At 38.6% G+C, this 24,702-nt stretch overlaps 1 protein-coding gene across 1 annotated transcript in view; it reads left to right on the top strand.

The window, feature by feature from the left end:
• The first annotated feature begins 4,323 nt into the window (after nt 1-4,323).
• AHI1 (Abelson helper integration site 1) overlaps nt 4,324-24,702 on the top strand; it is a 163,571-nt gene continuing 143,192 nt past the window's right edge. Inside the window, exons 1-9 of the mRNA XM_081094098.1 lie at nt 4,324-4,495; nt 5,367-5,441; nt 7,725-7,793; nt 9,299-9,423; nt 13,111-13,667; nt 16,129-16,307; nt 18,615-18,837; nt 20,579-20,771; nt 24,426-24,521. Of these exons, the coding sequence (XP_080950224.1) occupies nt 7,784-7,793; nt 9,299-9,423; nt 13,111-13,667; nt 16,129-16,307; nt 18,615-18,837; nt 20,579-20,771; nt 24,426-24,521 (1,383 nt within the window). The 5' untranslated portion in view covers nt 4,324-4,495; nt 5,367-5,441; nt 7,725-7,783. The remainder of the gene's footprint in view (nt 4,496-5,366; nt 5,442-7,724; nt 7,794-9,298; nt 9,424-13,110; nt 13,668-16,128; nt 16,308-18,614; nt 18,838-20,578; nt 20,772-24,425; nt 24,522-24,702) is intronic.

The following is a 24,702-nucleotide window of genomic DNA, read 5'->3' on the forward strand; positions in this document are numbered from 1 at the left end:
CAGTCTGAAGTTCAGGAAAGAAGAGTGGGCTGGGGAGATACTTTGGGAATAGTCTATATGATAATGGGACAATAGAGACTGGAAGAGAGCACCAATCAAGTAAGTGTAGATAGAGAAGTGGTCCAAAAAGTTAGCTCTGGGATACTCCAATAGCAAGAGGTCAAGGAGATTAGCAAAAACTAGCAAAGGAGATCTAGAAGGATGAAAAGCTGGAAAATGTGCAACCACCAGTTAGAAAATATAATGAGAATTTACTTCATTCCAAATAGCACCACAATTATATAAAATATTGAGGAATAAATTTAATAATACTATGACAGACTTATATGAAAGCTCTCAATTTTAAAAAACTCACCATAACACCTTTTGAAATTTTTATTATAATTGATAAAGAAGCCCTGGAATAGAAATGCTGTAGAATGAAGCCATTCAAATGATTAAGACAGATACATATTACTGACATAAAAAAACCTTTTAGGATAGTAACACTTGATAAAGACAAAAAAAAAAGGTGGTGAGGCAAAAACTATAGTATGAAACTGTCTTTATAATTTGGTATGTTTAGTATATATTCATGAAAGAAAGTCTGGAAGAATGTATAAAAGATTCTTATCAGTGATTAACATATGGCAGGCTTTCAGTATCTACTTTATAAACATCTGGATGATTGAATTTTTAGTCTGAGCACATATGAACATTATTAACAAAGTTAGAACTTAAATGAAATTTATATGGCATACATAATTGCATAGAAATAAAATTATAACATAATATTAATTCAAGAAAGCAAAAATAAACATCCTACATATGGTATGACCAATATTAGAATATGCATGAAAAAAAGACGGTAAAGTTCCCCAGAAAAGCTGATGGCGATTCTCTTTGGGTAGTGGTACTGAGTATTCTTTCCTTTTCTCCTGGTGCTATATCTCTCAAATTCTCTATAATGTGAGTATTCCTACTTTTATTATTCCTGTTTACCTTGAAAATTTTTAAGGATATAAAGAAAAAGTATAATAAAATACCAGGTATCTATCAATCAGCTTCAACCACCACCAAATTTTAGATATGCATGTGTCATCTTTCTACAATCTGGTTGTGTGTTTTTGTTTTTTTTTGGGGGGGGGGTATTTTAAAGCAAATCTCAGATATCTTGCCAATCTATTCTATGTATTTTAAAAAGTCTATTTTTACATCACCACAATACCATTATTTCATCTGTTAAGAAATTAACAAAGATTTCTTAATATCAAATACATAGCCCATACTGAAAAATCTGTGCCTACAACATGTCTTTATATAGTTGGTTTGTGCAGAATGAGAATCAAAACAAGAACCCCTCGTTACATTCTGTTTTGCCTTCAGAATCCTACTCCAGCAGTGTTATGGGCTGAGTTGTACCCCCAAAATTCATATGTTGAAATCCCAACCCCCAGTACTTCAGAATGAGACAGTATTTGGAGATAATGTCCTTAAAGAGGTAATTAAGTTAAAATTAGGTCATTAGGGTGGGCCTTAATCCAGTATGGCTACTGTCCTTCTAAGAGGAGATTAGGACACAGACAAGTACAGAGGGAAGACTATGTGAAGACAGAGGGAGAAGGCAGCCACATTAGAGCCAAAGAGAGAGGCCTCAGCAGAGACCAACCCCGCTGACACCTTAATCTCGGACTTCTCTTACATGGTTTACAACAACAGCATCTTACCTCATATCCCTGTATCTAAGTTTGCTTTCTTCCCATCCACTTTCCACACTGCAGCCGGAGTTTCTTTCTGAAATTAAAATTTGACCGGTTTACTCCATGATTAAAACCCCTTAATGTTACCCCATTAACCCAATAATACTGTCTGGCTCTCTTCATAACTTGCTTATCTCTCTTGTCTTACTTTCTCCCAGTGCCCCTAGCCTTATTCTTGACTTTTTGTCATGCTGAATTTATTTCAGTTCTTAGATTATGTCAAGCTTTCTTTTACTCAGCACTAAACCGCACCTTTTCTACCCAGAAACCCTTCCTGACCTGGACAACTCCATGTATTTTTAAATGTCATTACTGTTATGAAATATTCCCTACCTCCTACCCCAACTACATTTCTGCAAGCCACTATAAAGGTCTAGGCAAGAGATGTAAACAGGTGTACATCTCAGCCAGTCTGATAAACTGGGGAATGTATTATTAAAATAATTCCCAAATCAGAATGTACCATCAGAGTTATAACCTCTCTTTGTAAAAGGAGGTACTTATATCACAGTTGTTAGGACAAATGAAAAACACATTAAACACCTATAATGCATAGCTCTTAGGAGGAGCTCAATACAGGGGTGGGAAAACATAGGTTTACAGTTGTAATATAATAAATAAATAATACAAAAATAAACTGTTTTGTGTAATCACAACTGTAAACCTACTTTTGCCCACCCCTGTAAATGTCATCTATCCCCATTCACAAATGATCATGAAGTAGCGCCAACTATTTGATAGATACTATTGTTGATGCTGGGGCTAAATAAGTAAAGTACAATGCAAATAATTAAAATATTTTATAGAATGAGTATCCAAAGCTTAACAGGATTTATATATGTACACACACACACACACACACACACACACACAGCAGGAGTGTTTAGAGGGTTGCAACCCCTTTGGGGGTCGAACGACCCTTTCACAGGGGTCACCTAAGACCATCGGAAAACTCATATATAATTACATATTGTTTTGTGATTAATCACTATGCTTTAATTATGTTCAATTTGTAACAATGAAATTAGGGGTCACCACAACATGAGGGTTGCGGCATTAGGAAGGTTGAGAACCACTGGTTTAGAGGAATTAGTCAATCTAGTTAAGATTCAAAGGATGGACAACATTTGCGCTGAGATATGTAACAGTAGAGGGATTTTCAGGGAGAGGGGACAAAGTGTGCAAGAATTAGGGCATGCAACGATATCAATTGTGGTGGTGCACCTACTTCAACATTGCTGAAGCACAAAATTGCAATGAGGCAATGAGAAATGAAACTAGTCAGGCAGATGGACTAGGCAAAATAACTAGTTTTCTTCTCAGATCATGAAACATTTTCAGGAGAGTGGCATTATCAGATTTACATTCTTAGTAAAGTCATTCTGGTTAGTGATGTGGAGATGGAATTCCAGGGGTCAAAACTTGTGTCAGGGGACTACTAAAGAGGCCCTCTCACAATAATCCTTGGGAGATGCCCTGAAGGCTGGCCTTAGGCAGTGGGCATTGAGATGGATAAGCTATACACGGGGGTGTTATAAAGGTAGAATGGACATGATTTGGGTGTAAGATGTATTTAGGACGCTCAACAGGTAATTGACTACAATACTGGGAGGATGGTGGCGGCTTAAACCACGATAGAAACCCCAGAAAGGTTTTGAGTGAAAAGAGAAACAGTTCGGTTTGAGACGCATTGGATTGGTAATTTCTGCCTTCTCACGGGACTTGGAGAAGCAAATGCGATATGCTCTGCAAGGTGTGGCGATGCCAGTGGAACTGGGAAAGGCTGGCCTCCAAAGAGATACGCTTAACGCTCCCACGGTGCAGCCGAAGCAACAGGTCATACTGCATGACGACTCCTGCAGAAAGCTGAAGTGTCGGAGTGATTTGTCGGGTATTTTTCCAGCCAGGCTGACTCGGAACTAAAGATGGCGCCTGTGGCAGAAATTAGAAAGTGGGAGGGGGCACTGGGCGTAGAAAAAGATGACGTGTTTCTTTTTGTTCTAACACACACTGATAACTTAGCGCCAGACGATCGGTGGATAATGTTTGCCTTAACACCTGGTCTGCAGCGCGACTCTCCTTCCGCACGCCGGCCGGCGGGTGCGATCGCGCGGGGGCCTGGCGAGCCTGTTCCTTCCCCGCATTCAGGTTTCTCATCTTCCTCGGGGTCCACGACAGCCTCGCCGGCTCGCTTGGCCCCGTCCCGTTTTTCCCAGCGCTGGCTACAGTTCTGAGCTGCAGAGGTGCTTTTTTTGGGGTGGGGGGTGAGTGCAGACTCTCGGGGGCACCCGCGCATTCCCGGGGTCCCTTTCCGCCCCAGCGGTTGCGCATACTTCGCGGGCTCAAGGGGTGCGGCGCGCGGCGCCGGAGCGCGCACCCGGCCGCAGTCTCCGGCGGGCGCGCGCCCCATCCACGGGCGCCCCACCCGCGGGCGCGCGCCCCTCCGCAGTCCCCTGGGGCGCGGGGTGGGCGGCGCGGGAGCGGAGCCGGGAGGGGCGCCACAGCAGGCGGCGGTCCAGGCCCGGCCGCGTCGGTTGTCCTGGGAACCGCGGGGCAGCAGTGATGACGTCAGCCGGTTGCGCGAGGCCCGCAAGGCGGCACCGGGCCCGCTCTCGGCGCCTGGGTTTCTGGCGGCTGCGTTGCCGGTGTGGCCGCTAAACTGCCTGCCCGCCCCTCCCGGCGCGCGGGGCCGCTTCGCACCGTCCCGGCGTCGGGTGCAGCGGGACGGGCTGTCGGCCGCACCGCGCCTCCTCCCCGTGAGTACGCGGCAGGCCTGTGCCGCGCCGCCCGGGGAGCGGCGGCCGGGGGCTGCTCGGGGCCGTGGGCGCGGGGGCGCCGCCGAGCGGACGGATGTGGTTTTGGGAAATAGACGTACTTTTCCGCTCCCTTCCTTCCCTGGGCTCCACGGACCTGGAGTGTCCGCGTGGTGTCCCGACGGAGTGCATGCAATCTTTGCGTTTCCTACTCCCGGTTCTGGTTTAAACGCGTTCAAAATAAGAGAAGTACGTTTAACCCCCTTTCGGATGCCGCCCTGGTGCTGATATTGAACCTGTGAGTGCCTTCTTAATGACATCTGAGACGGGGTGATGGAGGCGTTTCATTTTTAAGAAAAAAGTCAAATTACATTAGTAGGGTCTTTTCGATATGTATAAATATAGGGAAAAAAGTAGACTAAGAATCTCTACTGTGAAACATCTGCTGACTGGAGGGTTTGGTCTCTCTCTCTCTCTCTCTCTCTCTCTCTCGGCCCCCCCCCCCCCCCCTTCACCTGTTGCATTAATGATTGCTGTCACTGAGCTTTCAGGAAGAAGATCACGTAGTTTTAAGACTATGGTAAATTTTAAAAAGATATTTGAAATAATTCAAATACCAAAAGTATTTTTAAACCATGTTTAGAATCTTGTTTATTTGTGTAAACTATCATTGATTTATTAATTGAATTTTGTACAAAGGGTTTTTGTTTATTTTTTTTCCCCAGTGCTATAAAATTCTTTAAGAGTTATCCAAACCTCACAACTTTTTCTCCCCTTAATCTTTAGGGATGTTTATTTTGCCTGTGTACTACTTAGTTGTTACCTAGCTCACATAATTAGGTGTATTTATATAATCACTCTTTTCTTTTGTTAGCATTTCTTCTCAAGAGTTTTCTGTCCGAAGTACCCTAATACCGGAAGACAATGATAATTGCTGAGCCGACCCCAAGTAATGTTTTCCTTTTCTTTTAAACGTTTTTAGTTTTATTCTTAGAAACATAGGCATCTTGGCCCTGGCTGGTGTGCCTCAGTGAGTTGGGTTTCAGCCTTGCACCAAAAGATTGCTGGTTCCTTTGCAGTCAGGGCACATGCCCAGGTTTTGGGCTCTATCCCCAGTAGGGGGCTGTTAGGAAGCAGCTGATTTATGTTAGGTTCTCACATTGATGTGTCTCTCTTCTCCCTTCTCTCTCTAAAAAATCAATAAAACTATTGCACATGTTGTGTTCTAATGTAAGAATTAATGTTTGTTTTGGACAGACACCCATCTTTAAGTAAAGTTGGCAATTCAGAAAAATATATATATACTAGAGGCCCGGTGCACAGAAATTTGTGCACTCGTGGGGGAGGGGGAGTCCCTCAGCCCGGCCTGTGCCCTCTCGCAGTCTGGGACCCCTCGGGAGATAATGACCTGCTGACTTAGGCCTGCTCCTGGGTGGCAGAGGGCAGGCCCAATCCCTAGGTGCAGCCCCTGGTTGGGCTCAGAGCAGGGCCGATTGGGGAGTTGGGGCGCCGCCCCCTGTCATGCACAGAGCAGGGCAATCCGGGGTTGTGATGCCACCCTCAGTCACGCTCAGGGTAGGGCTGATTGGGGGGTTGGGGCACTGTCCCCATCACACTCAAGGCAGGGTCGATGGGGAGGTTGCGGCGCCACCCCCTGTCACGCACAGAGCAGGGCCAATCAGGGGGTTGGGGCACTGCACCCTGTCACGCACAGAGCAGGTCCAAACAGGGGGTTGGGGCGCCTCCCTCTATCACCCACAGAGCAGGGCCGATCAGGGGGTTGGGGCGCTGCCACTGTCACACTCAGGGCAGGGCCGATGGGGAGGTTATGGCTCTACCCCGTCACACACAGAGCAGGGCCGATCAGGGGGTTGGGGAGCTCCCCCCTATCAGGCACAGAGCAGGGCTGATCAGGGGGTTTGGGCGCTGCCCCCTGTCACGCTGATCCCGGTGCCGGGAGGCCTCGCGGGTCCGCTGATCCTGGTGCTGGGAGGCATATTACCCTTTTACTATATAGAGTAGAGGCCTGGTGCACGGGTGGGTGCCAGCTGGTTTGCCCTGAAGGGTGTCCTGGATCAGGGTGGGGGTCCCCACTGGTGTGCCTGGCCAGCCTGGGTGAGGGGATGATGGCTGTTTGCAGCTGTTCTCACACCCTTCAGGGTGGGGGTCCCCACTGGGGTGCCTGGCCAGTCTGGGTGAGGGGCTGAGGGCTGTTTTCAGGCTGGGGGTGACTGAAGCTTCCAAACGCTCCTTTTTATCTTTTTTTATTTTTTTTTTATTCTGGGCCAGCTTTCGCTTTGAGGCTTGGCTCCAGCTCTTAGGCCTCCGCTGCTGAAAGTAGGTTTCTGGCCTTTGCTTACAATGTTGTGATCCTGTTGGCTGAAGCCCGTTTTTGTTTAGCTTTTATATTTGTTACATAGTTGCTTAGAGTTGCAGCTCAGAGACCTGCAGCGGTAGGCGGGGAACGTTGGAGTCCTCCGTCACTGAAGCAAGCAAGCCTCATGTTAGTTTCAAGCTGCCTGGCTGCCGGCCGCCATCTTGGCTGGCAGTTAATTTGAATATCTCGCTGATTAGCCAATGGGAAGGGTAGCGTTCGTACGCCAATTACCATGTTTCTCTTTTATTAGATAGGATGTGTTATATATATATACACACATCCTATGTGTGTGTGTGTGTGTGTGTGTATATATACTGAATTTACCCATAGTTCTGATACACAATGTCACACACCTACATATTTATTTGAGAAAGATGGGATGAATGCTTGTGCTCACCTTCTCTATTGCAGCAGCATTTTCAGCGGCAGGTTCAGTGATTTTAAATTCATTATCTGTGAATGTGCTCCCCACAAGCCGACTTGACTAACACAAGAGTGTGTGCACTTGGGAAAGTCAATTCTGAGATGAAATTTGGTTTCTTAAAGGTGCATTGCAATGTTCATTTTTTTACTTGAAACACTTTATAAAAAATGTAACATACCAAGTTACATGTTTATTGCCTTTCAATCTTATAAAATTTTATTTCAAATATGTGACTATTTTATTCAAATGTGATCCAATTTGCTTCACTTTATGTTGGACTCTAAACTGATTCAAATGTATTCAAGTTATTTACATAAGATTGAGATAAGATAAATGGGTATAAACCTGATGACATCATTTTGCCTAACGAGTATATTATAATTTTTATTTGGAACTTCCATATTCCTAATAAATCCTCTTTGTTTTAATAGGATCCTGAGTGAGTTAATGCTTTACATTGCAACTCAGTGCTCTCCATAAAACTGAGATTATGCCCACTGGTGAGACTTTTATGAAATGTATGTATACAATACAATTTATTTATTTTAAAGTTTGGATTATTTTAATGGGTGCTTTAACAGGTTAATGAATAAGATAGATGTTATCAACCAGATATTAACATTTAGAGATATTTGAGAGTTTGATATTAAGTTTTCTACTTGATGTTGGTAGTGAAGGTTAGCATGTATTCAGTGGATGGCAGTTTAGGACTCAACTGGACAAAGTAAATAATAATTACAACATATGGTTAGTTTTCGTTTTTAATCATCAAAATGGATGTTTTATTCTAAACAGTCAGAGGCAAACTTTTTCTTAAAACGCAAGCCAGTAGATATTTTAAGCTTGGTCTCTGCTCTAACTACTGAACACTGCCATTGAAGCACTAAAGCAGCCATAACAATTTTTAACAGAGTGGGCATGCTTTGTTCCAGTAAAACTTTATTTACATAAACAGGTGACTGGCATGCAGGCCTTGTTTGCCAACATCTCCTCTGGGACATTCATTCATTCATTCATTCAACATTTATTTAATACATGTTTGAGTATTTATTCTATGCCAGACTCCATAATAGTAGCTAAGGATATAGTTGTACACCACACAGTATAGTGGAAGACACAGATGGTATATTTATTTATAGGTATACACAAATAATTACACAGTTTCAAGTTGGGTTAAGTGCTGTGAAGGAAAAGAATTGTCTGCTTGCTTGAGAAGTGGAGAAATTTAGATGAAATTGTCAGTAACGGTTCTACTTTAGAGGTATCATTAAATAGGCAGCTTCACACCAGCCATGCAAGGAGTGAGAAGCATCCACCACCAAGAAGCAGCCTCACATGGGGAGGAACTTGTTCTGACAGAGGATCTAGAAGGGCAGTATGGCCAGAATGTAGGGATCTCAGGGGACATTTGTCTTGATTTGAAGCTGTAGAGGTAGGTAGGCCAGGAAGTATGAATCCTGCGGCACAGAGGGAGGGCTTGTTTTATTTCTGTCTTAAGTGAAATGGGAAACTCACAGGGTCCTAAGTAAGAGAATAACAGGATTTGATTTATATTTTAAAGGAAAAAAGCAACTTCCAATTTTTTATGTTGGTTGAATGTTGATTATTGACTAGGCAAGTGTTAGCCGTTTTTCATGGAAAATGATCTTTGACATAAGAGTATTCTGATATTACATGTAAGGAAGACATTTAGAAATGTTAACTAACTTAGCTAAGGCCATATAACTAAGAGTAATAGATGCTACTGTGCATCATAAATAAAAAGTTAACTTATCAAAGGAAACTTAGAGGTTGCAAACCAAAAGGTAAGAGGGATACAGATGAGTGTGGTGTCATCAAAGCCAAAAGAAAAGTATTTTTTTTAAGAAGAAAGGACTGGTTAGTTGTTCTAATGTAGCTGGAGAACTCATGCGGGTACTTATAAGACTGTATTCTTTAACATAATAATGCAGCTATGTTATAGTAGAGTTATTTAGAAAATAACATGAGTCTTCATTATTTGTAGTTGAGAGTGAAGCCAAAGTAAAAACCGAAGTTCATTTTGAGGAATTGCTTAAGACTCACAATAATCAAATATACGAAAGAAAAAAACTGAAGAAAAATATTGGCACGTCTGGAGAAAAAATCTCAGTGAGTAATTGATTATTTGGTATTGGTGACTTATGTATCTGCATAAAGTTCTGACTTTTCATATTAAAACTCTAAGGAACTTTGGAAATTAAAAACAGTAAATTTATATCATGGTTAATAACACATGATAAAATAAAATTTACATTAGAGTTAACATCACTTTTGGAATATTGAGCTCAGCATTGAGTGCTGTCCTACAAGAATAACATAGACAAACGGGTGAGAGTGACAAGGGGGTAATGGGGAAAATCAAAATTAGCCATATTACACATATTTGAAGAAAATAGAAATCTTTAACTCAGAACAACTTAGAACATAATATCTTCAGATAATCCATGAAAACTTAAGGCACTAATTATCCTTTTGTACTTGAGGTACACTTCAAATGATAGAATTTTTGACAGCACAGTTGGAAGGATTAAAAATACAGAACTCGAAGCAATACTACATCAGCAATTAGCTACGACCTGATTTCCAGGGTACAATAAAGAGTCTGTAATCGTATCCACAATTAGTGCAGATCTATTTAATCTTCAGACTTATCTCATTATTTCAGTTGCACCTTTTACTTCTTTGACCACAGTCTGTTATGTGCACAGACACAGAAACACTTCATGCATGTTCTGATAATTGGTACATAGTTGTGTGTTTTTGGGGGGGGCGGCGGAGGGCAGTAGTTTAATAATGAATTGTAGACATCCTACATTTCACTTATAGCAAATTTACCCTATTGTCATGTGACTTGTTTATTTTAATCAGTCTGGTGGACATCAGTGTACACTAGCATTGTATATTCTCAAGTGAGGCAACAATAAGTGCTAACCTTGGCTAGAAACCAGCCACACACATGCGAGAGGTTCATAGTACACCAGTGTACTACTGCACGCCAATTTAGAATTACTGGCAGAATGGGGGAGATGAGGTCTCCCCTAATGCATACTGTCCTAAAATAGAATGTACTTCCTCTGGTGGTACCATGATACAGGATGGTAGGGAATAGTGACATTCAGGGGATGGAGCATTGCATATTGGTATATGCTTCCCTTTAGGCAAGGTGGTGTCCATTGGTCAAAAACAGAAAGAATGCTGGACACAGTTGTCTGCAGGATATTTTTATGGACTCAGTCAAAGTAGAGCCTCACATTTTCTCTCACTGTCAGAACTTGGCTTTTGCATTTCCAGCCAGATAGGCTCAGGAAATGGGCAGAGGATAGTACATTTACCTAGCGTTCAATTTAGATGTTGGGGAGGGACAGACAGTTGTGAGGTGACTAAGCATAATCTACTCCGTCTCCTTTGGTAAACGCCACGCCATTCGAGGTATCTTTTCATTCATAGATAAGTAGGCTAGGAAAAATATTTAGAAATATTTTTCTCATCAAAAGAAGGAATATTCCTGGGGGAAATTTAAGTATTTTTTGTTCATTATCACTGTCTATCCTATGTCATCTTGAGTTTCTCCTATCTCATTTTATTCTTATAAGTTATTTCATTGAGGTGATGTCTGCTTCTATGAATGACAATTTCTAAAAATTTATTTTGTATATTAAATTAACTTTAAAGGGTGGAAAATATTCTAGATTCTCCAGCTATTAATAATATCCTTCAGTCTGGCTAGAGTGGTTCAGTTGGTTGAGTGCCGAAAGATTCCTGGTTCAATTCCTGGCCAGGGCACATATCTGGGTTGCAGATTCGATCCCCAGTTAGGGCACATGCAGAAGGCCACAGATCAGTGTTCCTCTCTCACATTCATATTTCTCTCTTTCTCACTATCCCTTCCTCTCTCAGCATTTCTTCAGGTGAGGAATATATATATCCTTCAGTTGATTCTTGTTTTTATTCACCTTTATCAAGCACAACATACCAAGGGCTCAGCTCAGTTCCCTGGATCCTGCCAAGGGCTGGTCCTGAAAACAGGCCTGTCTTAGGATTTGCAGGCTTTGAGCAACCCACATCTGCTGAGTTAACCCTTTTCTGCACAACCTCTAAAATGACTGATTAGGAAAAAAGGAAAGAAGGCAAAAATTACCAATATTAGTAATATCAGAGAGGATTCATTTCAGTGCAGATGTGTCAGACCTTACAAGGATAATAAGGAATTACTATGAATACCTTTTATGATCATAAATTTAGCAGCTTATGCAAAATTCACAAATTACTTGAAGGATGCAAACTACCAAAGCTCACTCAAAAAGAGAATGATAACTTAAATATTGTGGTGTGTTTTGTAATGGAATCTGTAGTTAAAAACCTGCCCACAAGGAAAACTAGGTGGGTAGTGTTTTCAGCTGGCTTCATTGTTAAATTTACCTGGTATTTGAGAAAGAAATAATAATTCTATACAAACTCTTCCAGACTATTTCCTTCATTACTTTCCTCATAGTTTGTATAATATTGCCACTATATTTCTGGTGGAAGAAAAATTTACATATGCCCCATTTTAACATAATGGAAATCCAAGGTTATTAGGTATGAATATATTCATAGAAAAGACAAAAATAAGGTTCTGAAATAATTAGCAGTATGTGAAGCAACCAGAGTTGAGATTTGGGTCTTCTTTTTTTCTGTATTTTCTGTTGTTTTGTATTTAAAAAAATTTTTTTAAATGAAGCATATATTGCTTCTATAAAGTGTACCTCCCAACTCCTCAATTGGTTACCTTCAGCCTTATCCCCTCCTTCACTTTGTAATTTCTTTACTCTGAGTGTGTGTCCTCTCCAGACTTTTTTCTGGGGAAATCTTTCCCTATGGACTGTGGTTTTCTCTGGGAGTTTCTTTTTTTTTTTTTTTTTTAAATATATTTTATTGATTTTTTACAGAGAAGAAGGGAGAGAGATAGAGAGTTAGAAACATCGATGAGAGAGAAACATCGATCAGCTGCCTCCTGCACATCTCCTACTGGGGATGTGCCCGCAACCCAGGTACATGCCCTTGACCGGAATTGAACCTGGGACCTTTCAGTCCGCAGGCCGACGCTCTATCCACTGAGCCAAACCGGTTTCGGCTGGGAGTTTCTTAATAGATTTAACCCTGCCTGCTTTTTATCCTTAGGAAATTTCTGAAAATATTTATTTTATTACTAGTAACATTCCTATTTGATTTCTAGCCTTTTTTATATTAAAAATATCTTACTTTAAATAATTTTGATTGGGGAAAGAGGTACTGGTGTGTGCTTCGACTCTCATTTGATTTAACTTGGTAATATTTAATCTTTGCAGTATTTTCAGTGATACATTTGGACTAATTGCAGGTTGATCCTAGAGCTATACACTGTTGGTTTTAGAATGTGATTATGAAGCAAGATAAATGACCTGTGCATGTTTTCTGATGGGGAACCTGAAGTTAGCTCAGAGGCCCTTTTACCAACTTCTCCTTATTAGGGTATGGATCATTCTGCCAAAGAAGAAATAGCATTTGAGATTTGAGCAATTAACTTCTTAAAAGTCATTAAGGACTTTTTCACATGTTAACTCATTTGATCAGAAGTTACTCTCAGAGATTGCCAATCTAACGTTACAAGAATGAACTAGGAGAATGCGTATCAGGTGCTCTAGAATGTCACTGTTCAAGTAAAAATATTATATAATTTTTCCAATATTACACATTATTGAACACTAATCATTGTGTTTTATCTTTACATAACTAAACTACACTTTGCTGAAACTTTGTTATTATGTCTTCTTCTAGCTTGACACTGTTAGAAGCAATCCTTGGAAAATTAAAGAAACTGAAAGTGATGAAGTAATTGCTGCTAACACTAATAACACAAAGAAGAGCATGCGAGTCATTAAAAACAGACTAAGCAATCCACAGTCAGCAACTGAAAATCCAGATGATGATGATGGGAGTGTACAGGAAGACAAGCAAGAACAGGCCAATAAGTTTACAAAAACAGTGTGCCAGGTGACTACACAAGAAACGGAGCAGGAAACTTCTGAGAAAGTGGACTTTCTACATCAGAAAGTTCAGTTGAGGTTACAGCCAGGTTTTGCTGATCACAGAAGTGAGATGGCAAATGAAGAAAAAGGAAATAATTTAGATGAGGAAGAACAACTGAAGCAAGTGTACCAGCTCCAGGTAGCCGAAGAAATGGCAAAGGAGATTAAGAAGAAAATAAGAAAGAAACTCAAAGAACAGTTGACTGACTTTCCCTCAGATACTTGCTTGCATGATGACAAATTGAGCAGTGAAAAAAAAAGAAAGAAAAAAAAGAAAGCTCCAATCCTGCCTGATGCTGAAATAAGGTACTTTATATTCATAAATATAAAATGTCTTCTTAAAAAAAAACCTATTTCAGCTTTAAATGATATCTGTAGTTTCACAAAGAAAATTCTTAAGACTTTCATTTGGACACATTGCCAGTACAACAATAACAGCTAACGTTTTACAAAAGTTAACTCATTTATTCCTTATAACAACCCTATTAGGAATAGTAATATTATCTTTTGTAGATGAGAAAACTGAAGGGTTTATGTTACAGAACCAGTAAGAAGCTGAGCCAAAACCTTAGCAGTGTTGCTCCAAAGACTACCCTTAACTACTCACTTACATCTGCTTTTTAAATAATACAAACTGGATTACTCCCCCTTTTTTTGAGTTATAAATACCTGTTTGGATATATGAATATAGCATTTTCCCCTTATACAAATAGCATTTGCTCATTGTAGGACGTACAGAAAAAAAGAAAATAAAAACAATCCAATCATCCAGACATGATTACTACTGGTATTAGCAATTTGGTATTCTACTCTTTATATGATGCTTATATAGGTATGCTTGCATAAACAGTGTGAATTGTGCCTATATTCATATAATATGTCTCTGCTTGGTGAAAACAAAATAAAACATGTCCTTTAACTACCATAATTTATTTTCTTTAAATCCATATTTAGGTAAACACCTTGAAGTGGGAGCATTCAGTATTCAACTATTGCCTGGCACACAGGGGCAGTTTTCCCTAATGTCCTCATCTAAAAATAATTCCCCTTTTATCAAAAGGTAGATAACCAGTGGTAACAAAGAGAGGGCAAATAGAGTTGCTAGAGAGATATGCTAGTATATTTATTATCAGTTGCAGCAATAAAAAAAATCACACACACACACACACACACACACACACACAAAACAAAAACAAAAAAAAACTACTCCAGAATTTAGCACTTTAAAACATCAAGCATTTATTGTCTCATCAGTTTTGTGAATTAGGAATCTGGGTGTGGCTTAACTGGGTGTCTCCGACTCAGGGTCTCTCACAGGCTACAGCCAGGATATCAGCTGGGGCTGCAGTTATCTCAAGACTTGACTGGGTGAGGGAGGATCTGCCAAATGACATTGCTGTTGGAAGGCTTGGAAGATCCATTTCTAAGCTCACTCATGTGACTGCTGGGAGGTGTGAGGTCCTGACTGGCTTTTGGCCAGGGACATCAGTTCCTTGATATTCAGACCTATTAATGTGGGCTACTCACAATGGTGGGCATTTGCTTCTCCAGAGAGAGAATTCACAGTCTTTGGAATCTAATCCTATTCATAACATCTGTTACTTTTGTTGTACACTTGTTTACTTAGAAGTATCAAAGGAAGGGGATTACACAAAGCTATGAATATAGCAGGAGGCGGGGATTATTGGGGGCCATCTCATTGGCTGTTACCACAGTATATTATAAGTTTTCTTCTCATAGCTACCATATGAATTGGGAAGCCATGCTCACTATTAGATAAATTTAGTTCATGGCCCTGGCTAGTGTGGCTCAGTTGGTTGGGGGTGTGCACACTGAGAGGTTTCCAGTTTGATCCCCAGTAGGGGGTGTGCAGGAGGCAGCCGATCGTTGTTTCTCTCACATTGGTGTTTCTCTCTCTCCTCCCTTGCTCTTTCTAAAAATCAATGAAAATATTTTTAAATAAAATAAGTAAATAAATTTAGTTCATAAATTTTAAATAAAGCCATGGTTGATATAACAGTGACATGCAAAGGGTATTGTTTTCTTTAAGTAAAAGTATTTGATGATGTACTAAAATATGGCTTTCTGAGATGACTAATTAAAATCTTTTTTAATTTTTTTTATTTCTCAACCTCTTTATTGAAATATAATTTTATATATAATGGAAGTCAATTTTTGATTATTTAGATACAGATATTTTTTACTTGATAAATTATAAACTTTACTGGCTGGTTTCTCACTACAACAATATTTACTTCTGGGATGCTACCCTTTTACTATTTATTAGTTAATCTGATACACATTTTCATTTTCAGCCTTCTGAAAATGTAGTGGCACACCAGCAACTGGAAAACAAGCAATTTTTAACTAAAAATGAAAGGTTGAATATCTGAAGCCTTTTGAAAACAGAACACACTGAGAACACATGTTTTGCTTTTAAATAAAGTAATTTAGAAATGTCGTCTTTTATTTGACAGCAAGGTGAGGATGCTTTGATCAATCCTATGTAAAGACAGATCCATTGCTCATAAAATACAATTTCATTTCCCCCTGGTGTTTAGAGCTTAGTTTAATTTGACTCCTGGGGCATATCCATATGTCTAGTTTGACAGCTAACCATTTTAGTGCAAAAGAAAGCATATGTACCTCCTAGTTGGAAATAATATTGATTTTAAGATTATCCTTGCCTCTAGTCACTGTTCACTTTGCTGCAGTATGAATAATGATAATATATAGGTAATGACGTATACTTCGGTTATACTTGTAGGACATTGCCCTTTGATGACACAATTCAAGGTGAACAAAAGAAGGAAAGTCTAGTTGGAACAGTTACTTCAGATAATCATCATGATGATGAAGTAACCACTGTGGAACAAAATGTAGATGACAGCATGCAAGATGAGACAAAATTCAAACCAAGGAAAAAGAAAAAGAAGCCTAAAGCAGGTTTGTTATCCCGATTAATTGAAAAATGTGTTCCTTGGTAGAAATAACTTGATTTTAGAACTTTCAGTCCTTAAAACTAAAAATTTTACAGGGATATAATTTAAAAAATCCAATATAGAATATTTGGTACTTGTTCTTGTATTCATCTAGATTAAAACAGTTTATTATTTGTGACTGTGATAAGTTAGTATCTATCTACTTGAGTCATCTCTAATTCCTGACTTAATTTAGTTCAACTCTAGAATGACATTAACGTTGTGGTTGCTGTAGCATAGAAGATTTCTTCTTTCTACCATTGAGTTTAGAACCCTAAATAATTTAGACTCATAGTTGAAAGCTATAAATGGTCAACAGCCAGTAAACATTTCAGATGTTGAGGCTGCATGCTTCTGTCAAACATGGGGTCTTCCCAATTCCTCAGCCTAAGTTAGCTTATGTCCTTCTTTTTCTTTTTCCCTTCTTGCTTGCGATCTTCCTCTTTACTCATATCTTTCCTCTTATTTTCCTTTACTCTTTATTCTTTCCTTTTTCCTACACCCTTTTGTTGTTGTTGTTTTCAGTTTCTGTTTAATTGGCCAAAAACTGGCATTATCCTAGGCAGTTTCAGAATTTATGGTACTTATTCATTGGATTATGCAATTGATGATGTTTCATGGTTTCTGTAATTAAATTTTGGAAAAGTGTACATATTATAAATATACTACTTAGTGAATGTTTACAGACTGAATATGCATATAGAATCATCATCCAAATAAAAAAACAACATCATTGGCACCCAGAAGTCCTCTCAAGTCCCTTTCCAGTTCATTGCCCTTTAGGAGCAAACACTATCTTGGCATATAAACACTGTCTTGACATAAAAAATAAACGCATAGTTTATTTTTGCCTGCTTTTCTACTTTCAAATAAATAGAATCATAAATACTCTGCTCTTTTGTGTCTGGTTTTTTTCACTCAAAATTATTTTTGTGAGATTTATACTATGGTTGCATGTAGTTAAACTTATTCATTATCAGTTCGGTTTTTGTACTGTATAGATATCCATTGTATAAATATAACACAATTAATTTACCTATTGTATTGATGGACATTTGGGTATCTTGTTTTAGGTGGTTACAAATAAAGCTGTAATGAATATCTAGTCATGTCTTTTGGCAAGCGTATGTATATATTTTTATTGAGCATATTCTTAGGAGTAGAGTTACTATGTCATAGATTATGTGGACTTTTCACTTTAATAGGTATGTCCCATTTTTCCAGAGTTAGTTTACCAATTGATACAGGCAGTATTTGAGAGCCTCCATTGCTCTATATCTTCACTAACATTGGTGTTAATATTTTGAAACGTTAGCCATTTTTAGCTGTGTATGTTTCATATTGATAATTTGATTTCCATGATAACTAGTGAAGTTGAGCATCTTCTTCATTTTTGACTACTTGGATTTCTTCATTGGTAAATTTGTTCAAGTTTTCAGTGTATTTTTTTAATGGAATTATCTGTCTTTTTATTAATTTGTGAGAATAATTTATGCAGCTAGTCATTAATCTTTTCCTATGTAAAAATATAGCTGCAAGTCCTTCAGCTTACCTCTGAATGCATCGCCCTTCCTTGAATGTTAGTTCATACATTGTTTCTGTACTTTTCTCATGCCTTTAAAAAATACTTTCCTGATGCCTTTAAAAGCAAAGTCTTTTTAATTCATTTGGCTTTTCAAGTTTTTATTATCAGAAGCATTGATCTACATCCTCTCAGAAGCATAAATTACAGTTATAAATGAATTGAGTGATATATATATTCCACTTGGACAAGACCTAGATAAAATTATTTTTATCTTTGCTCTCTTTTTCTTTTTTGTTGTTGGTCCTTATTAGGGAAAATAAAGATTCCTTATTTTAATGTATTAGGAAATGCAGTGTTTTACTCTTAGAGTGTTGTCTGATATTGCCTGGCTTTTTCTTTTGTTGTTTAAATATATTTTTATTGATTTTTAGAGAGAGAAGAAGGGAGAGGGAGATAGAAACATCAATCAACTGCCTCCTGCATGCCTCCTATTGGGGATCAGACCCACAACCTGGGCATGTGCCTTGACTGGGAATCAAACTGATAACCTCTTGGTTCATGGGACAGTGCTCAACCAACTAAGCTACACTGGCTGGGCTTGTCGAGATTTTTCCTTGAAGTTTCTTTATTAACAAAGACAAATAACCATGAATCATTAAGATTAGGCTATCTGAAAATTCAATTTACATTGTTGAATATATTGTGGGAAAAATGAATTGCAGTGTTGATTTTCTTCCATACTTGTAGTTTCAGATGATAATGAAGATACTGAGGGTGATAATGGTGTTCATGAAATAACAAGTCGAGATAGTCCAGTTTATCCCAAATATTTGCTTGATGATGACCTTGTCCTGGGAGTTTACATTCACCGAACTGATCGACTTAAGTCAGATTTTAAGATTTCTCGCCCCATGGTAAAAATTCATGTGGTTGATGAGATTACTGGTCAGTATGTCAAGAAAAATAATAGGTAACTTTTTTATTTTTTTATCGTACAGCCAACCCATTGAATTGAAAATGTCTATAGTAGAAGTCCTCATTTCTGCCATTGAAAGTCAGTGTGAGCAGGGCTATGGATTTGTATTGGAGAACAGTTTATCAGTTGTAGGTGTTCACCAACAATTCACACCGATCAGTATGTTTTATAGAAGAAATGGAGAGCATCTGTTAATTTATTGATTCATTTTAAGTGGAGGAGAGTTGAGAGAGTTTCTGCCAAGCTTAATGACTAATTTATGACATTAAACTAGCATTGTAAATCTTTTCACGTTGCACTGTAAATGCATTAGTTTTCTAACTTCATATTTTTGTTTTGAAGTTATTATGTTACCTGGATCTCAGGTGAGATAAATGAATCTTGAATTTAATTTTATTCCTACTATTACTTCCATAGCTAATGCGTGCTTGAAGACCCAAATAAAAAATACAATAAAATAAACAATTATACTAGAACTAGAGGCCCGGTGCACGAAATTTGTGCATGGGGGGAGGGGGACCCTTTAGCCCGGCCTGCACCTTCTCCAATGCGGGACCCCTCGGGGGATGTCCAACTGCCAGTTTAGGCCTGATCCTGAATCTGGGACCGCTGGCTCCTAACTGCTCACCTGCCTGCCGGCCTGATCGCCCATAACCGATCTCCCCTGCCAGCCTGATCGGCCCTAATCCGCTCTCCCCTGCTGGCCTAATCACCCCTAACTGTCCTCCCCTGCTGGCTTGATCACCCCTAACTGCCCTCCCCTGCCGGCCTGATCGCCCCCTAACTGCTCCCCACTGCTGGCCAGATCACCCCCTAACTGCTCCTCCCTGCCAACCTGATCACTCCCTAACTACTCCCCCCTTCTGGCCTGACTGCCTCTGCCTCAGCCCTTGCCACTGTGGCTTTGTCCAAAAGGATGTCTGGAAGATGTCTGGTCTCATTGGCATATTACCCTTTTATTAGTACAGTGGGGCCTTGATGTATGAGTTTAATTCGTTCCGTGACGGAGCTCATAACTCAAATTACTCGTATGTCAAATCAAAAGTGAACGAGTGAGACACGTGATGCTGGGCTGATGTTGTGGCGTTCACTGATGTTCACTGCGCCAACTAGCGGTGGGGTATGTGAAGCTGGCTCATAACCCGAATTTTAGCTCACAACTCAAAGCAAAAAATCAGCCGAGAGACAGCTCGTATCTCGAAAAACTCGTTAGTCAGGACACTTCATAAGTCAAGGCCCCACTGTATAGGTTTAAAAAGCTATCTGCTTGGAAAGATGGCAGTGATGAGAAACATGAGGATTATCAAAAAGGTCATTCACTTATTCAGTTGTCTTAGGGCATATAAACCTTGAAAGGTTTACAATCCTATTGTGTCATTTTTTTATTTAAATATACTGTACTATTTTATTTATGACAAACTCATTTAAGATTCTGAAGGAGGTACTTTATTCCAGCTTTGAATGCTGAAGGTATAGTCATACCTCTCACTTTATATTTCTATAATAAAATAATTATGTGAAACCAACTGATAGTATGTAAGTGCAAAAGAAGTACTACCACTTCTAGTCTCATAAAATTTATAATTTTCTAGATGGACAATCAAAGTAATTTTTCCTTATGAATCATGGCTATTATTTCTAGTTGCCTCACTTTGAATACCATATTTTTTTATTTTTTCTTACATTCTCAAATTTATAAAGAATTGTGTTAATAGAAATATCTTTTTTTGAACAGTGAGCGGCCTGTTTCATCTTACTTTGAAAAAGACAATGTGGATTATATTCTTCCTATTATGACCCAGCCATATGATTTTAAACAGTTAAAATCAAGACTTCCAGAGTGGGAAGAACAAATTATATTTAATGAAAACTTGCCCTACTTGCTTCGAGATTTTGATGAGAGCCCTAAAGTCATCCTGTTTTTTGAGGTATGAATTAAATAGAGCTGTTCAAACTAGATTTTTAGTTATTAACAGTCGTCCCTCGGTATCCACAGGGGATTGGTTCCAGGACCCTCTGCAGGTAGCGAACTCTGTCGGTACTGAAGCCCCTTTTATAACCGGTATTTGCATATAGGCTGCAGCAGGGTGTGCCCACACATCACTTCATTCACATTGATTCAGCATAGTGCTCAGTGCATGGCAAATTCAAGTTTTGCTTTTTGGAAATTTCTGGGATTTTTTTTTTAATATTTGTGATGTGCTGTTTAGTTGAATCTTTAGATGTGGAACTCACAGACACAGAGGGCCAATTGCATTGCAAAAATATAAGCTATTGTTTTTAGTAGTTTAATATACAACCAAGTAGTGTGAGAATTTAGTTTCTATTATAGTGTTATAACATGCAGTGGAGATACAAGTAAGAGATACAAGTAATAGCACATTTGCTGAGGATTTACTAGTGCAAGTATTTAGCCATTGGATTTACTCTATTATTTAATCCTTAGAACAATGCCAGGATTATTAACTGAAGTGTTGAATCTAATCTGTATCTATGTAATTCTACATTCTCAACTTATTTCATGGAGTGTAAACTCACTTAATATCAGACTCCCGAAGAGTTTGTATACTGCTGAGAGAAAAAGGTGAACATACACATATCACTTGACTGATACAATGTAATATATAACCAAATGAAGTAGAACTTCTTGGATGTGAAGGTTAGTGGAGGTCTGATCAGTTAGGGAAAGCTTTATGGAGTAAATAGCCTTTGAACTGACATGCTATTCTAATTTTTTACTGCAAAAGAAATAAAAGAGTGTAAAGTCATTTTTTGAAGTGTAAAGTGATTTTTCTCAGTTATTCCAATTTTAAGTGCAGGTAATTTGAAGCTAGTTTAAACCTAAATACCACATTTCTTTTAACTAACCCATGTTCTCTTCCCATAAGCAAAAGGAAGTTGAGAAAACCTATTTTCCAGTTTAAGCAAGATGGGGAATTTTAGCATGGAAAAAGCAAGGCATGACCAGAATCAGTGATTGCTTTTGTAGTTACTTGTTGTTTTTTAAAATACTTATCTTTTTTTAAAATAGATTTTATTGGTTTTTTTACAAAGAGGAAGGGAGAGTGATAGAGAGTTAGAAACATTGATGAGAGAGAAACATCGATCAGCTGGCTCCTGCATAACCCCTACTGAGGATGTGCCCGCAACCATGGTACATGCCCTTGACCAGAATCAAACCTGGGACCCTTCAGTCTGCAGGCTGACGCTCTATCGATTGAGCCAAACCAGTTAGGGCTGTTTTTATGATCTTTTAGGTGATCTATGTGTGTTTAGGAAGCAAATATTCCACCATTTACATCTGGTTATGTATGATTTATGCAAAGCTGTGGTTTTTTTAAGTTACATAATTTGTATGTCAAGGAATTTTTTCTTTGTCATAGAAATTTGTCATTTGTTAATATAATAGTCTTTCATATTCATTTTACTAATATGAAATTTAAGAAAGATTCTTAGATTATAAACACTTTTGGTTACTTCTTAAGTTTTAGTATAATGTGTTATTGTTTACAAAACTAATTTTTTTTCTGAAATATATTTTTATTGATTTCAGAGAGGAAGGGAAAGGGAGAGAGAGATAGAAACATCAATGATGAGAGAGAGTCATTGATCAGTTGCCTCCTACACACCCCTGACCATGGATCGAGCCCGTAACCCAGGCATGTGCTCTTGACTGGAATCGAACCCAGGACCCTTCAGTCTGCAGGCCAACACTTTATCCACTGTGCCAAACCAGCTAGGGCCAAAACTAATTTTTGATTTCCACTTTTTAAGGGTGTTTTGAGGACAACTTGATAATATCTACCAGAAGTCTTTAAAACTTATTGCACTTCTAGGTATTTCTACTAAGGGAAAAATGACAACTATACAAAGATGTATGTGCAAGGGTATTTACTTAAGCACTATTTATAATAGCAAAAATTTTAGAGATGTCTTTTCAATCAGTAAGAGGTTTGGTTAAATTATGGTATTTAATTTAATTTATGGTAATACATGGTATATGTACATATTGACTTGAAGAGATATCCACTATAAAGCATATCAAAATAGTTTATGAAATAACATTGGATTTGTAGTAGTAATATAGAAGTATTTAGGAATGCACAGAAAAAGGTTTAGATAATGTGTAAACCTATAAACATGTAGATGTTAATGTTAATCATCTCTGTATCTGGATTACAAGTTGTTTTTACTTTGTAATTATATTTTATATTGTCAGTATTTTTTCACTGAGCATGTATTACTCTGAAAACAGGTTTAAGAATATAAAGAATAGGGATGAGTGGAGTCCACATTATTTTTTAAAGCATTCTTCTGTAAAGATTTGTTACCTCAGCTGAACTTTTGATAAATACCAGTAACTTCAAAGTGATAATTTTTTTTTGACAAGTACCTACAACAGCGGTTTTCAACCTATGGGTCGCGACCCCTTTGGGGGTTGAACGACCCTTTCACAGGGGTTGCCTAAGACGATCGGAAAGCACATATATAATTACAAATTGTTTTTGTGATTAATCGCTATGCTTTAATTATATTCGATTTGTAACAATGAAAATATATTCTGCATATCAGATATTTACATTACGATTCATAACTAGCAAAATTACAGTTATGAAGTAGCAACGAAAATAATTTTATGGTTGGGGGTCACCACAACATGAGGAACTGTATTAAAGGGTTGTGGCATTAGGAAGGTTGAGAACCACTGACCTAGAATATAGATAGTCCCTGTGGCAGGTTGGTAATAATTCCATGAGCTTTGGCATCCAGACAAGATGGAGATATGTGAAAGAAATTTTCTTGAGAAGCCTAATTACAACATTTATACAAAAAGAAAATTCTCAATTTCAGGAAGATGATCCAAGTAAGGACCCATAGATAAATAAGACCATGCGTTTTTAAATAAACAGTCCTTCGAAGTCTGCTCTCATAGATTAAAAAAATGATCAAAGTTTAAATATTCTAAATCTTGTGTACTAGTATTTGTGCCTAGACTATATTTAAGGTAACTAGTATTTTGTCTTGGATTTTAAATAAAACTTAATTAAAGATCCTATATAATAAAAAGCTAATATGCAAATTGACTGAACAGCAGAACGATTGGTTGCTATGATGCGCACTGACCACCAGGGGGCAGACGCTCAATGCAGGAGCTGCCCACTGATGGTCAGTGCATTCCCACAGGGGCAGTGTCACTCAGCCAGAAGCCCTGAGCTGGGCTCATGGCTGGTGAGCACAGCAGCGGTGGCAGGAGCCTCTCCACCTCCGCAATAGTCAGACATCCCTCAAAGGCTCCCGGACTGCGAGAGGGTGCAGGCCAGGCTGAGGAACCCCCCCTGCCGCCCGCCCAGTGCACGAATTTCATGCACCCGGCCTCTAGTTTATTAATAAAAAATGGACCTCACTAACAGTATCAATTAATTTAAAGGTTAATGAAATTAGATGAAAATATTTTTTCTTCCTATAAGGAAAACTTTAAAATGAACAAATGATTTTTCCATTTTCATAATATATTATTAGAAAATATTAAATTTTAGGTAGCCTAGTCTTCTGTGAAGTAATTTTTAAATATTTATTTACAGATTCTCGATTTCTTAAGCATGGATGAAATTAGGAATAACTCTGAAATTCAAAACCAAGAATGTGGCTTTCGGAAAATTGCCTGGGCATTTCTTAAGGTATGTTTTTATTCTGTTTCAAACACTTTAAAATAATCTTCTAATCTGATTGGTTGCTTTTCCCCAAGTTACTTTGGTTTCATATAAGGAGTTATGATCCAAGGTAAGATTGCAGTGGTAGAGTTACTAATTCAAGCTTGGGTGATGTTCATTTAGATTCTTAAACATTAATTGAGTGCCC

Source organism: Myotis nattereri (genome assembly GCF_964212035.1).
Source record: "Myotis nattereri genome assembly, chromosome: 6".
NCBI classification, from domain to species: domain Eukaryota; kingdom Metazoa; phylum Chordata; class Mammalia; order Chiroptera; family Vespertilionidae; genus Myotis; species Myotis nattereri.